The 14180-nt window shown below is 39.9% G+C and overlaps 1 protein-coding gene across 1 annotated transcript in view; it reads right to left on the bottom strand.

Annotated features, from left to right (window-relative positions):
• SORCS1 (sortilin-related VPS10 domain containing receptor 1) overlaps positions 1-14180 on the bottom strand; it is a gene marked incomplete at its 5' end in the record, with an annotated part of 199449 nt that overhangs the window by 80062 nt on the left and 105207 nt on the right. Inside the window, one exon of the mRNA XM_009078866.1 lies at positions 3789-3853. Coding sequence (XP_009077114.1) covers positions 3789-3853 — 65 coding nt within the window. The remainder of the gene's footprint in view (positions 1-3788; positions 3854-14180) is intronic.

The following is a 14180-nucleotide window of genomic DNA, read 5'->3' as shown; positions in this document are numbered from 1 at the left end:
ATAAAAATTATGTCCCATGTCAGTTAGCTTGAATCAGGCCTTACTGGGATAACCCTACCTAGCTCAAATCAGGCAAGCCCATTAATTTAGGATCTTTCAGGACTTCCATATTCTTTGCAAACCTAAACCCCACATGTCATTAAGTTTACACCTTCTGAAAGCACTTCAAGCTGCATTTGAGCAAACTTAGATTTAACTTCCACTAGTCACTCTACTTGCTGACTTTGGTGGTGAATGCAACAAAGAGCAGCTTATCGTGTGGTTAAGAACTGTAGGGGATTAATTGTCTTACTGGGGTGTTGACCTGAAGCCAGGCAAAAAAAAAAAAAAAAATCACAATTCCTGATGACTTTGCCGTTTTGCCTTTGATCCTGTTGCAAAATCAAAGTGGAACACCAGGGACACCCAAGCATACAAATGGAAATGTGAGATAAGGTTCATATGAACTTCTTCCAACCAGAATATCAGGTTTTCCACTATGCTCTCAGTCCCAGCTTGACTTGGATTGGGCCTGAAGCCTTTGAAAAAATAAACAAAACCATCACATTTCACTAGATGAAAATTTTCCTGGTGTTCTCCAAAACTGACAGGACAGGATTAAAAACCTAAATGGCAATGATTAGCCCTTCAAATCTCCCTCCGTCAGTACAACTAAATTGAAGAGACTGTACTAAGTTTGTAAATCCCTACCTGCACCCAAGTTTGGTAAGACAGAGTGTGTTCAGAAGGAGTCCAGATTTTTCTGGATCCTGAGAAAAAAAAAAGGTAGGGAGAACATGCACTCAGGAACAACACTGCTAGCCTGATCCTCAGCAGGCATAAATCAACACGCCACTGAAGTGATACTGTGCCTGCTAAGAGACTCTTGGTTTGGTCCTTGCAAACTTTTTACATTATGTACATAAACACAATAAATAAAATCCACAGACAGACTGTAATAGGGAGCAGAGATAGAGACTCACTGGTGTTCTTGCAAGGAAAGCACAATACTAAGGTTGCTGCTGATAGATGTTCTCAAATAAGAACAACAAACAAGAGAAGGGCTAACCCTGTACCCTGCTGACATTTCTACCTCTTCTCACCTAAACCTGCAGTTGTACTATTCACCTTCTGCTAGAAAGATACCAGCAATAGAACGAGTTCTTTTTCCCTTATTTCTACTTAGTTTAGCAGTTTTTTGCTTAGCCTTATATTTCCACTTTAGGATTTTTTATTTTATTTTATAGATTGTGCAGCTGTTTCCACACTACTCCTCTTTCTTTCCTTCTTTCTCTATGCCTTGTTTTGGCAAGTCTATCTTCTCAAATTTAATCCCTTTATTGAAATTTTACACTCGATTAACCCTCAAAAGAGATATTCCAAACAAAGTATAAATACATAAATGCAAGAACATTTTTTTAAAAGAGCCCTAAAAATGCAAGAAAAATTACTTTAAAATTACCCTCAGTTGGGAAAAAATTATCTTTCTCACTTCAGCACACTTCACCCTATCATCCCACTGCCAGTGACACACCTGTTCCATTGCAGAGGTGAAAGGTTTTTTCATCCATTGGAGGGTAATGATTACTTTGTGCAGGAAAAGGAGAATGATTTAGTACTTACAAGAGAGCTCTAACATCCAAGAAACCTGTATATACCAAGTTAGTCATGGTAACTGGATTCATGGACCATGTACATACTATTTGTCTGTCTTGGTCTTAAAAATCCTACGGCCTGCAGTGCTTCCAAATATCTGGCAAAAAGTGCTGTGTTATGTTCCAAGGTTACTGCTTCCAGCTACCCACCACGGTCCTCTTTGGAGCCCAACACTCTCTGGAGCAATGGGCAAAACTGAGCATGCACTTAATGAAGATGCAACATATTCTCTTATATCGCCAGTGAAGTGAGCTGGAGACCTCCTGACTCATTAACAGGACTTTCACCCAAATCACTGGTTTGCAAGAGGGATCACCACTGGCTGAAGGTCTGATACTACTCACACATTCACATTAGTAGTTCTGTCACTGACTAAACTGAAAAAATTAACTTGTGCTGCCGTGCAACTAAGTCAATATAAATATACAGAATCTGTTACTAAAGCTCAGTTGATGAGCAATGATTTGTTACTCCACATGAATTTTACTAATAGTTTGACTCCTCAGTGAAGCCAGTTTCATCTACATTTTCTTTTGTTTCCACCTTAAGAGCTGTAATAAAGCTTACTGATTTATAAAGCACACAAGTCTTTTGTAGAAATGTGCTACAGCTGTACAAAATGTTCTTATTTTAGCCTAAGACCTCAAACAAGACCATTCAAGGCATTTGGAGCATGGCACTGTCTCTGCCCACTGTGAGCTGAACACCCTTCAAAAGCATCACCAGGATGCACCTCCTTAAATATCACTTGTAGTGCAGTGCTTCATCTCAATGACCTCAACTTCTTAATAATTTATAACAGCAATATTTTGAGCTGAAACAGACACTGTCCTGTAAGAATATTTTATTTTCATTTAGCATGTCCCAAGAAATAGAAAGCCTCATGTTCCCAGCCTTGCCACCATATGCAGGTAAGTGAAATTGAGAGGTGAAATAATAATCATAGATCACAAATTATAAGAAATAGAGATAATACCTCCTTTCACTTTTACTAATCTTGGACGTCTTGAAATAGAAAGACCTTTAAAACTTTATGGCTTCTATCTCAACTGTTTCTTTTCAAAATTCATCTTCCAAAAAATTCTCTTTAAAGCTAGATTTCCATAAGTTAAAAACCAGGTTACCTTACAATTAACCTTTCAGATAGTTTTTTAGTTTCCAATGACAAAATACACATTTTAAGTAACATCACTGCACTTGAGTGTACAATTCAAGGGAGAATTTTATCCATGTGAAAAGGAATTACTTGACTGCATCATTAATACTTCTACATTGCAAATGGTAAAAATCTTCTTGTTATGTTGCAGCAAAGCTGCTATTTACAGAGGAAACAATACAGAATTACAGTGACTAGATTTATGGCAGCCAGGCTTTCAGTGTGATGCCAGCCAGAGGCAATCCAATGTTGTGGAAAAGAAATCCATGGAGCAAGATCTGCAAAGGCCGTGAAGCTCAAAGATAAACCTTGAGGAAGCATGGATGGGAGGAGAAAAGGCCAGCAGGTGGCTTAGGGTGCCTGAGAGAATTTACAGCCAATTAGGAGAATATTTTGGAGTTGCAGGTAAAGGAGGCTCCTGGAGTGCTAAAAAAAGCACCTCAAGAGGCAAACCAGGCAGGGAAAGGAGCCGATGAAAGTGAAGGACAATGACAGGATAACAGGGAAGAATACACTTAGGCTGGTCATTAAAAGGTTTCTAATGTGAAAGAAATGAGGCATTTTCAAAGGTAGTACCTAAGGCAGAGTCTCCCTGGTCTGCTAAAACTATAAAGCTATGAACAAGGTGGTGTTATGTACCGTATGAAAAAACAGCAGTTAGACTTTGTGACCCAGGAACTTCCCTTCAATGCTATGTTCCCATCAACAAAAATCATGTAAGAAGAAATAAAAGTCCTGTGCACACTAACTCCAATTACTGCTTATCACCTATTCTTCCTTACTGTGTTCTCAGCTCTTTTCACAGTCTATTAAACTAAACTTTTTGCCTTGCTGGAAAGGCTTCTCTCCTGATGGACCTGCCTTGGAACAGCCAAACCCCTCATATTAAATGAATGAATCACTAAAAAGAAGCCAGATTTCAACTGTGATACTGTGTGGCTACAAGAATATGAGGACAGACCAGTATACCATGGTATTTGGAAGCTGATATACTTACGACCATCCACTGTCTTTGCCTCCAGATGCACAAGATCAGGCTCTCTACCAGAGCCCATCATAGACCTGTAAAACACAGATTGAGACAAAAGCTTTAAAACCAACATATAATATGAATGCCTGAGATATTAAGTTCACAGGAGGTCCTTTTTTAGAGGGACATAAACTCATACCCACAAATAAGAACAGCTAATTTTGAAAGCATTTTGGAGTTTTACCTAAAATAAACTTGAATATTTCAAATAAATTCTACCATTTTATCTAATCAATGCCATTGTACTTATGTGTTCTTTATTTCTGACACTTTTACTTCCCTTCTTTCCACCTGGAAACTTGTTTCTGTTCCCACTGGTACCTGACATTTTGATGTGTCCCCTGGTTTGGTCAGAAGGATGCAATTCAGTTCAGGGTGGGATACAGAAGACTTTAATTGATGGGATAATAGTATTTGCCAGCATGCTAATTATAGCTGTTCCTTTATATTGGACATTTTATGCACATTTGCTTAATTGACACTCTTAATGATCAATGTTCCCTCATTAATTAAGAAGTTTTAAAAACTCATTTTATCCTGAGACATTTTATCACTTCTGATCTAATAAAAACAGTGTTCCATTAATAAAAGAAATGTCACATTGACTCAGAAAATGACTGTTTGTTCACTATGAATTAATAAGTGACAACATAAAGACATTGAGCACTGCAAATAAGGGGCTTGTGGAATCAAGTTTTCCTTCTATTGTTGAGGTTCTCCTGGGCTGGCATTGCTGGCCTCAACAACTCCCTGGAAGAGTCCAAATGGCCAGTGGTTTGATGGACAGTCTGAATTATGGAAGTACTGACAGCAAGTATGTGCCAATCCCATTGTACAGCAGCCTCAGCAGCACTGCTGACGATCAGCCTTGGTTTTGGTCTTGGCCCTGTCATCCAAGTCATAATCTTAGACTAAAGCTAAGGGTTGAACAATCAGTTTCTTGCTAGCTGCCTGACCTCCAAGTTAATAGAAGCGTGTGGGAAGACACACATTCATTTCCAGATAGACAAATTAGATGTTCTGTTCAAAGCCTCATTATTTTTCAGGAAATCAGAAGTGAGATTCAAACAGTGATTTAGACCTTAATTCAGTTCCCACTGACTGTAATCAGAGGCACCTCTAGTGCTTAATCATCATGTGCATTAACTAATAACCATTATAAAAATGTTAACAATAACAAGACTATCTGTGTCCTGATTAATCCTTAGCTTTGCTTGACAAAATCGGTAGCAATTCACTAGCTGGAGAAGGTTTGGATTGTTTTCTCCTTTGTGGGTGACTGAAGTTTTAGAAAATACTCTGAGCCAGCATTGCTTTCACCTCTTTACATTTTTAATAACGTTTATGGCAAGGTCTTATTCTCCTAAACATTCAACTTCCATTTAAAATCTCTGCTTCCTGATAATTGACACCAAGTGGGTGGGAAGGAAACACCTTCCTAGGGCATTTTTCTTATACCTGCTATCATCAGCAGATTTAGGGCCAAAATTCTGGGCCTGCAAGTCACAATTCAGTACAAGACAGATAGATAGATGCCAGTGACAAACAGCTTTAAAAAAATGTAGAGGGTATAAGCTTGCAATATGGTGTATCTCCTCTTTATTCTGGTTCATTTAAGTGTGCTTTAAGTACTGGAAATTGAGCTAATGGAATAGCCCACCTGGAATTGGGCTATTGCAGAAGACACAGTACAGCTTTGACAGTGCATTCCTCATTCTGACCTCACACACCCCCACGGGGATGTGAACTTTTCAAAGAAACAAGGAATATATTCCACAAATTTGAACATTTTGTCTCTTCAGAGACACACAACAATAGTATTCGTCCAGCAAAGAACTTGTTGCCCTAGTTAAAGCATGTGAGTCTACAGTCAGGTGCTTTGTGAGTTTCCTCCTCACAGTGCTATTCTGACCCCAAGAAGAACCTCTGTTGCATCTTCTCAGGCAAAGACAGACAATTCAGACTGAGATGTTTCACTGATGCATAGGACGTGATTGCCACTGTTGTTTTCACTGGAAATACGAGCCATAATTTACATCAAACTCTTAGATGTCTTAAGAGTAGATTATAAAGATGTGGACCCATCAAGCCCTGAAAGTTAGACTAGAGCAGTAGTAACCTGCATGTTACTTAGTCTCACACTACAACAGCTAGTATTGAGACTGTAGAAGCTTCAACTCAGGGTAGACTTAAGCAATCAGTTCTCCCAAGGATGTACAGAACAGGGATGGCTGAAACATGACTGGTGATAAACACTGTTCGTCTGCTCTAGGCCTTCTTTTCTTTTGGTATCTCCTGACCCCTGCAACTTGTGATGACAAAGACTAAGGTCCAAAGGAGGGAGTTCCTAAAGAAAAACAGGACATCTGAGGTAGAGGCAAGAACCATACCCAAGTTTTCCTATCTGCTAGATCTTTCTTCCTACCTTAGAAAACATACATTTCATTGCTTTGATATATAATAGGCTTAATTTATTTGTGACAGCACAAGGTCACAGTCAGGCCCATAATATTAAATTATAACATGACACAGTTGCAAAGGACAGGCAGAAAGCAAATACATATCTGCTCAAATCAATATTAGCTGTATAGAGCTGACATCCAGAAACTTATCACTTCCATCTGGATTCTGATAAGAGCTTACTGACCAACATCTTTTTATGTTACATCATTTTGCATCATGTTGTCTTGTTCCATGGTGTAGCCTTGTGATATTTCTCTATACATCCCTCCATACTATCTGAAAAGCCACATAAAGTTATAATCATCTTACCCAGTTATAGATATATCTTATAGATATTTAAAACTGAACTAATCACACTCCACTCTTTTTGCAGAGAGTGAAGTGAAACAATCAGTTTTGCACTGTGGCTTATCTGAATGCTGTAGATACGACTTCATGAGAAGACCTAATCCTAGAAAGGACTGTTTCTCTCCACTGAATTTAAGATGTCTGGACACCTACACTACAGACACGCACATGTGATCACATAAAGGTGCCAAAGCAGGTAACAACAGATCTGAAATCTGTTTATTACCTACATTTAAAAACACAAACTACAGATAAACTATGGATTGCAATTAAAGAAGTAATTGAATGTCCTGGGCAGCTTTTTCTCTGAGAGTTATGCTTTATACAGCTTACATCAGTGTTATCATTTATTATATGGCATATAAAAGCCCAAGAGACATTCAGAAATGCAATATTGACCACAATGAGCATATACAAGAGATAAATACTGTGCTTTTGGTTTCACTGCCCCTGAGAACATGCATTCTGTAGGAAAATAAGACATACCCTTTGGCACACATAGGACAATCAATTCTTAAAGCACCTACTGGAAACAAGGGGTTAGGAACTGTGTAATATACATCAGAAATCTTGAAATTTTTAGTATGTCAACCAAGTCTATCACAACACTACCAAGCATGGAGCAGCTATACTATCAGTGGGTTTACTTGTCTTTTTAATTTGGCTGGGAGAAAAAGGATCATCTTTAGAAGCTGAGAAAGTCAATGTACTTCTATGAGCCTGAGTATTACCAAGTAACAGTGTTAAGCCCATGGTATCAGTATGGAACAGAATGAATGCCTGATTACAAAGAAATTCCATTTCTAACTGATGACCGGTTTTGAAGGTTCTTATACCAAAACTAGAATGATCAATAAATACAAGCTTCAAACATACAAGAAGGAAACTACATGCTGGATTTGCCCAAGATAACACCAAAGCCTCAAACTCCATGTTTCTAACTTGATACAACTGCCTGTTCTACTTCATTGTCTTTTGTGCACATTGTCAATTCAACCTGGTCAATGCATGCTTCACAAGCTAAACAAGGAAAAGCACTGTGTATCTGATAGCTGATAAACCAAACACCCTGCAAAGAACAGGGATACAGACGAACAACACTCTGGGACCCACTCAGCTACTGATTTCTCTCAGAAATTTCTTTTAAAATAAACAACAGTCCAATATTTTGTCATTCTTCTGAGCAACTTTTGTTCACTATGACAGCTGAGCTTTCTTCTCATATTTCTCAATTCCATTCTTTCCTTTCAGCATCTGTTCTCAAAGCCCAAACACTCATATATCCACAAACCTTTCTTTTTGCCAGAGTCTATGTTTTCACTTTGTGGTAAAATGCCAGCATGCCCTTTGTCCATCCCTTTCATCTCAGGCTTTCTGTAATACTCCCTGAAACTTCAGAGCACCAGGGATATCCTCACAACACTTTCTGTTGAACGGTGCCTAGTATTTTTGTGATTAACTTTTAGTGTTTTGTTGCTATAATTGCCTGAATGCTTTGAAAAAAAGAGAAAGGAAAAGACGGGAAAAAAAATCTTTTGGGAAAATAAGGATTTAGAAAAGCCAAGGGGAGTGCAAGGCAGTGACCCCTCTGCCTTTATACTGAAGATGCTTACATTTTGAAAAATTTAGGACCCCCACTGTCCTATTACAAAGTTGCTTCCTAAATTTTTAATCACTATCAAGCCTGCTAAGTAGTCATCTGCACTTGAGAGCCTCACAAATCGATATCACTGGCTGCAGTGCTGTAATTGCTCTGAATGCAGATTCTACATCCACCGTGAGAAGCAGCACAAGGAAAAGACCCTGAATCATCCTCTGGTTTAGAACTAGGCTGAACCAAACAAAAGCACCCTGGCACTGCCCATTGCACAGCAAATCCTAGTTGGCATATTTCTGTAGTGACCAGCCCCTTGCCATCTTCTCTGTCTGAAACATTTCTAAAACCTTGGCTTCCTTGGCCTGTCAGCATTTCTGAGCCAAGAAAATTCAATAGAGACCCTGTTATCCTGGGGTTTCCACCTCTTCTATCTTTTTTCACTTCTAGGGACAAAAGCAATTGTTTATGGATGCTGGGAACTGATGAGGCTTGCAAGGCAGTCAGACCACTCAGAACTGCAAAAAGGCATCATTGTGAAGACAGCAAAAGCTTCCACTTGGTGCACCTAATTTCAAACTACCATTTTTTTCATAAACAAAGAACTTGAAGCACCAGACAATAAGGGCTACATCTCAAGTGTTTGTGTATTCTGGAAAGTAGCTGTGCATGCCTTTGGTTTTGGATATTTGACTTCAGACACAGTCACACCATATCTGGGATTATATGCACAAGAAATTTAATAGCAATCTTTTCAGATGTATTATTTGTATCATACATGCTCACAGAAGCCATGATCAAAGGTCTTTTAAGCCAGGCAATAAAAGACATTGTTACTTTACAGAATTTTCAATGCAGATGGCCCAGAATGAAAGGCTGGAAGCACAGAAATGCCTGTTTCACAGACAGAACCAGTGTGAATGGCCTTCATGCTTTATATGGGGACAGAGACATTATGCAGCTTTCCCATGTCTCAGAGGAAATGAACTAGTACAAAATCAGGACTCGTATGATCGTACCTCACCTTCTTTCAGGGGTAAACATGTATGATTTGTTCATGCAGCATATGATGGCAGATAAATGGCAGATAACAGCATGCCTCTACTAACATGGGTGGAATGAGATCCATACAATTCTGGCCATTTGGAACTTATCAATGCTCACTCAGAGTAGTTCAGAAGTGACTGCAATGCAATACCAAACAGAAAACCAACACAATATTGCTTGGAAAATCCAGCTTGACTCCTCATCATTAAAAATGTTCATTTGCCTCTGCTGCCTTTTGCAGATGACTTTGTTCTTAACATGTTGTTTATTTTGAGATGTCTCCTGACCTTCAGCATTCCTTCTTCCCAGTCTCAATTTGAGCACATCCCTATCTCCCCATATACTGCATTACACAGAAAGACTAATTAGACAGGTGGAAGAAAGAATGTACTCTTAGAGATCCTTATGCCAAAGTTGTCCTATGAACATAAATATTCTAACAAGCTTTATCCTGTCACAATAGAGCTATAAAGTTGCTCCGTTCAGCACATGATAATGGCTTTGTAATTCAATTATTGGTAGAATTTGCCTTTGGGGATCTATCTTCCTTTAGCCTCAGCACTCATGCAAATCTCTTATCGTAAATCTTGCCAATGCAAAACCAGCTCCCCCACTGCCACTGGGACTTATCCTGCCACTTCATGTTAAAAAACTGACAGCTTATTCCCACTTAGTGAATGGCAGAGTTTTGGTTTTGTTTTAAAGGACAGAACGAAAATAACAACAGTGGGTGATGTTCATACAGTCTGCCGTAGCATCAATTTTTTGGTTCCACTGATGCTTCTATAACACTTTAAATCCTAATTGCCATTCATAAAAATAGTAACATGTAGCACTGAACAGGGAGCTTTTTGTCCAAAGATACAAAAGTACTTGACAATCAACCTTTAAGTAACCTTCCCCGCATGCTACTGATTTGTTCAAGACCTATGGAAAAGTACAAGAGAAGCAGACCAAGTTAGATATAGGGGCTGAGGAAAATTTTTGTTCTCAGCTTTACAGATAAACTCCACTGATTAGTTGAGAGCACAGGGACCTCATTGATTTGACCAAAATCACACTGTTGCTATGTGGCAAAGACGAAAATAGAGCCTGAGAGTCCTCCAGGCTCCTTTTTCTTTTACTACTATATTGACTACATGAGGACTTCGCAGATACTCTCTGTTCCTTTTTTTTTGCTTGCAGAGGTCAGAGAATCTGCCCCAGAGAGTTTAGTGTGGGAGGCAATTCTTGTGGTTTCTTTAGTTCAGTCCCTATTATGTGAAATTTCACAGATTTTACTATTCCTGGAATACACCTGAAAGACTGCTTTCTAGCTTTAACATTTCTTAACCACATTCTCCCTATATGTTTTAGTAACAAAGGACTAGATTCCAGATAGGCATAAATCAACAATTCATTTCTTTATATCTAGCTAATAAATCTCCCCTGACAACAATTTAATTAGATTTTCCCTGCTACATGCCTCCACTATTCTTTCCCATATTGTCCAACCACATGAAATGATACAATTTTGTGCAATTCAACTGGCAGCCACTGAGCCAAATCCATCCTATGGTATGCTTTACTCAGTCACCTTCTCTCTAGAACTGATAGGAAACAGCATTTCAGTGAGTAGAGCCACTTCTCCTAGTTTTGCCATCTCACAGCACTAACTCAACAAAACAGGTGGTTGTTGCTGCTAACACTAAAAGAGATTAGTAGGTAAACAGGAGTAGTGGTGTGACTTCCAGGCCATGGGCAGTCAGTTCTCCTCTCACCATCATTTTTTACAGCCCTGGAGCATGATTATCCACAGCCTTCCACATCATGCTGTCTGCATACCCCACAGCTTCAGGGTCAGTAGCAAACCAAGCCTTCTCCCCTGCTGTGATAACACCACAAGTCTCTGTGGGAAGCTCCAGAGAGGAAACTTGGCTGAAACTCTGACATACATGACTGTGAATTCTCAGGGAGGTAGCTATCTATTGCTGGCAGTGGGAGGAATGTCCTAAAACAAGGACCTAAACTGAATAGATGAAATTCTATTACCAGGACTAGACCCTGATTTTAAGAGAGCACTCCTGTCCTATATCTTTTTTCATATATTTCAGGAAACTTAAGACATCAACCTGCCTTGATGAGAAAAGAAGGAAGAAGGTACCCTCTGGTTATAGCCTCAGAACTCCCTGATACTGTGGACCAAACCTACCTGATTTAGGATTATTCTGCTTGTACATTCTAATAGGATCACAGCTTCCCACTGTGTTAAGATGCATGTTTCTTGCACCTTGCAGTGCTGTGGCCCAGGCAGTCAGCTCAGGAGGAGGCTAGCAAGTCATTTAGAGCAAGTGTGCAAAGTCAACTTTGGTAACACAGTATGCTGCTCATTAAACATACAACAGAATATCGTAGTGAAACCTTCTTGACATAGATTTACATCAATTCACAGACAAATTCACAGCTAACTTAACTGTGCAACTGCTACACCTTCTTGAGGTCTGTCCTGCATGCAGTGAAATCAGCTTCTTAGTCCAATGCCCACTGGAGACTGACACATTCCAGGGTCCTGCACAGCACTGCAGGCTGCTGCTACTGAGTAGCCCCCAAATGAAGATTTTCAATCTGGTCTGTGGATGCCTGCTTACTTCTGCAGAACTTTAATGAGGGAAAGTGGATGATGGAGAGAAGTTGAAGTTCGTGGGAGTCTGTACAAATTTATAATGTATCTCTGGATAATTTTTTAAGATTGAAAACAGAAATTTGACAATCTATGCATCAGTCAGACTGGGGTTTCTTGATCTCAGAAGGCTCATTCTCCCTATTCAAATCTGGAGGACAAGACTGATGGGAGGAAGAGGGCAGGGTCAGGGAAACAGCCAAGATTCTATTCAGTTATGACTTCGCAGGAGAACATTCAAACTACTACCTTATCCCCATCTTTAGAGCCCCCATGATAAGCAAAGAGGGCTGAGAACCCTTTTTCACTTACATGGTGGAACTCTGCCAAACTAAGGATGTAGGACTGAGGAGTTATATCCTGCTCTGATGAATCTTGCTTTGATTGAGTTACAAGATCTCTTAAGAGCATACTGGGACCAGGGGGTATGATTACTATAGACTCTGTGGATCAGAGGGCTAACAACTGCTGCTGTGTGAGTCTGCGATCTCACCCTTGTCCGGAGAAGAAACTATGTGTTTCAGATCTCAGTTTTTTAAGAACTTATCATAAATTCAGAGTCTAATTGAGCTTTTAACAGCAACAGGAAGGGGATGCTGCATGTCTTTTTTCTGTCCTTGCTGATCCACATGGGGCCAGCAAGTTTGTATCTCTGGAAGCCAGACAGGAATAAAATCCTAATTCCCAAGATAAATCTGGGAGATTTCAGTCTTCCTTTGTACCACAAATGTAGAGCTACATCAGAGTCCAGCTGTGGAGAACTGTAAGCAGAGGTTTTCACTAAATCCATTGAAAAATCAGTGGGATCTTTAATGCACACTGCCAAACTGAGAACATGCTTCCTTGCACTGGGGGTGGGCAGGGTGTGTAGTATTGACCTTCCTGGTGAGCAAATGGTAAATGTCAGGGCCACTGAATTGTGACAAAGTGCTCTAATGTGTGTTACCATCACTATCATTAGCAGCAGCAGCATGGTAAGGGCCAAGAAATGGCATGGTTGCAGATTTGGGTTTCACACTGGTCCTTGGAAGAATAGTTTGCCCGCAGCTCATCTGTATCTTGAGGCTGGCAGCCATGAAGTGTCTAAAAACATTAGCAAAGTAATAGCAGCCTGTGTTATAGAGGCTTGGACCTTCAATCTGACTTTCTCCCAAAGTCAAACTGGAAACAAATGTGTGGTGTCCAATTCAGGGGAAAAAAAGAAAACCAAGGAAAATCCACAACTTTTGCCATTTCCAATCAGTCAGTTGCTTAATTCAGATCTCCTGAAAACTGTCATGGGTTCCTCTGCCATGTGCCCATATCCATATTTAAGCTATGAAATACATAAAGTTTTAATTAAATTCCTGGTACACTTCAACACATTGAATGTGGCTTGTGTGTTAGACCAAGTGGATGATTTTCTGGACAGGCTGTCACAATGCCCTTTGATTGGCAGCTTTCCCATCACCCTCCAGCAGTTGCCCTGCAGTGATTAAAAGGTCTTGTACAACAATACACAGCATCATTTGTAAGCAGCCCAGATACTGTGCCATTTAAATTGCCTCAGCCCACCTGGGTGGGCGTGTGAATCTCACCAAGCCAAGATCTGACAAGAACACTGGGACATTTTGTTCGCCCAGTTTGCTCCAACTGCTTGAATATAATGAAGTTTTTAACAGGGCTTTGACACCTTTCCCCCTTTATTTTCAGCTCTTTCAGCTGCTCCAATGAACACAGTCAAAGCTTTTAAAATACAGTCTCCAGCCTCCTCTGGAAATGAAAAGATATATACTCTATAATTATACTCTGAAGATTAACTTCCTTTGCCACTACTCATAAAAGAAACACAAATATAGCCCTATCTACTCATCTGTCCTCCTAGCTGCTTACCAATTTTTCTCCACTTCAGTGTGTATGCAGATCGTCATATTATTTGAGGGGAAAGGTTGGTTTGCTGCCTTTTTTACAATGTCTGCCTCCGGTTTTTTTCTTCTTCTAACACTCAAACACAAGACAGAGTGGAGACCCAGCAACATCTCTTACCAAACTGACATATCTCCTTTAATTTCTTCAGGGAATCATTAACATCATGGACACATGACCCCACTGGAAATTATAAATGGTCTGGGTTGTCAGGGAGCTTAAAGACCATCTAGTTCCAAACCCCCCTGCCACAGGCAGGGACACCTTCCACAAAAACTCCTGTCCAGCCTGGCCTTGAACACTTCCAGAGATGGGGCAGCCACAGCTTCTCTGGGCAACCTGT

This window comes from Acanthisitta chloris, unplaced genomic scaffold, assembly GCF_000695815.1.
Source record: "Acanthisitta chloris isolate BGI_N310 unplaced genomic scaffold, ASM69581v1 scaffold11127, whole genome shotgun sequence".
Lineage (NCBI taxonomy): Eukaryota > Metazoa > Chordata > Aves > Passeriformes > Acanthisittidae > Acanthisitta > Acanthisitta chloris.
This window is presented reverse-complemented; position numbering and strand designations above follow the sequence as displayed.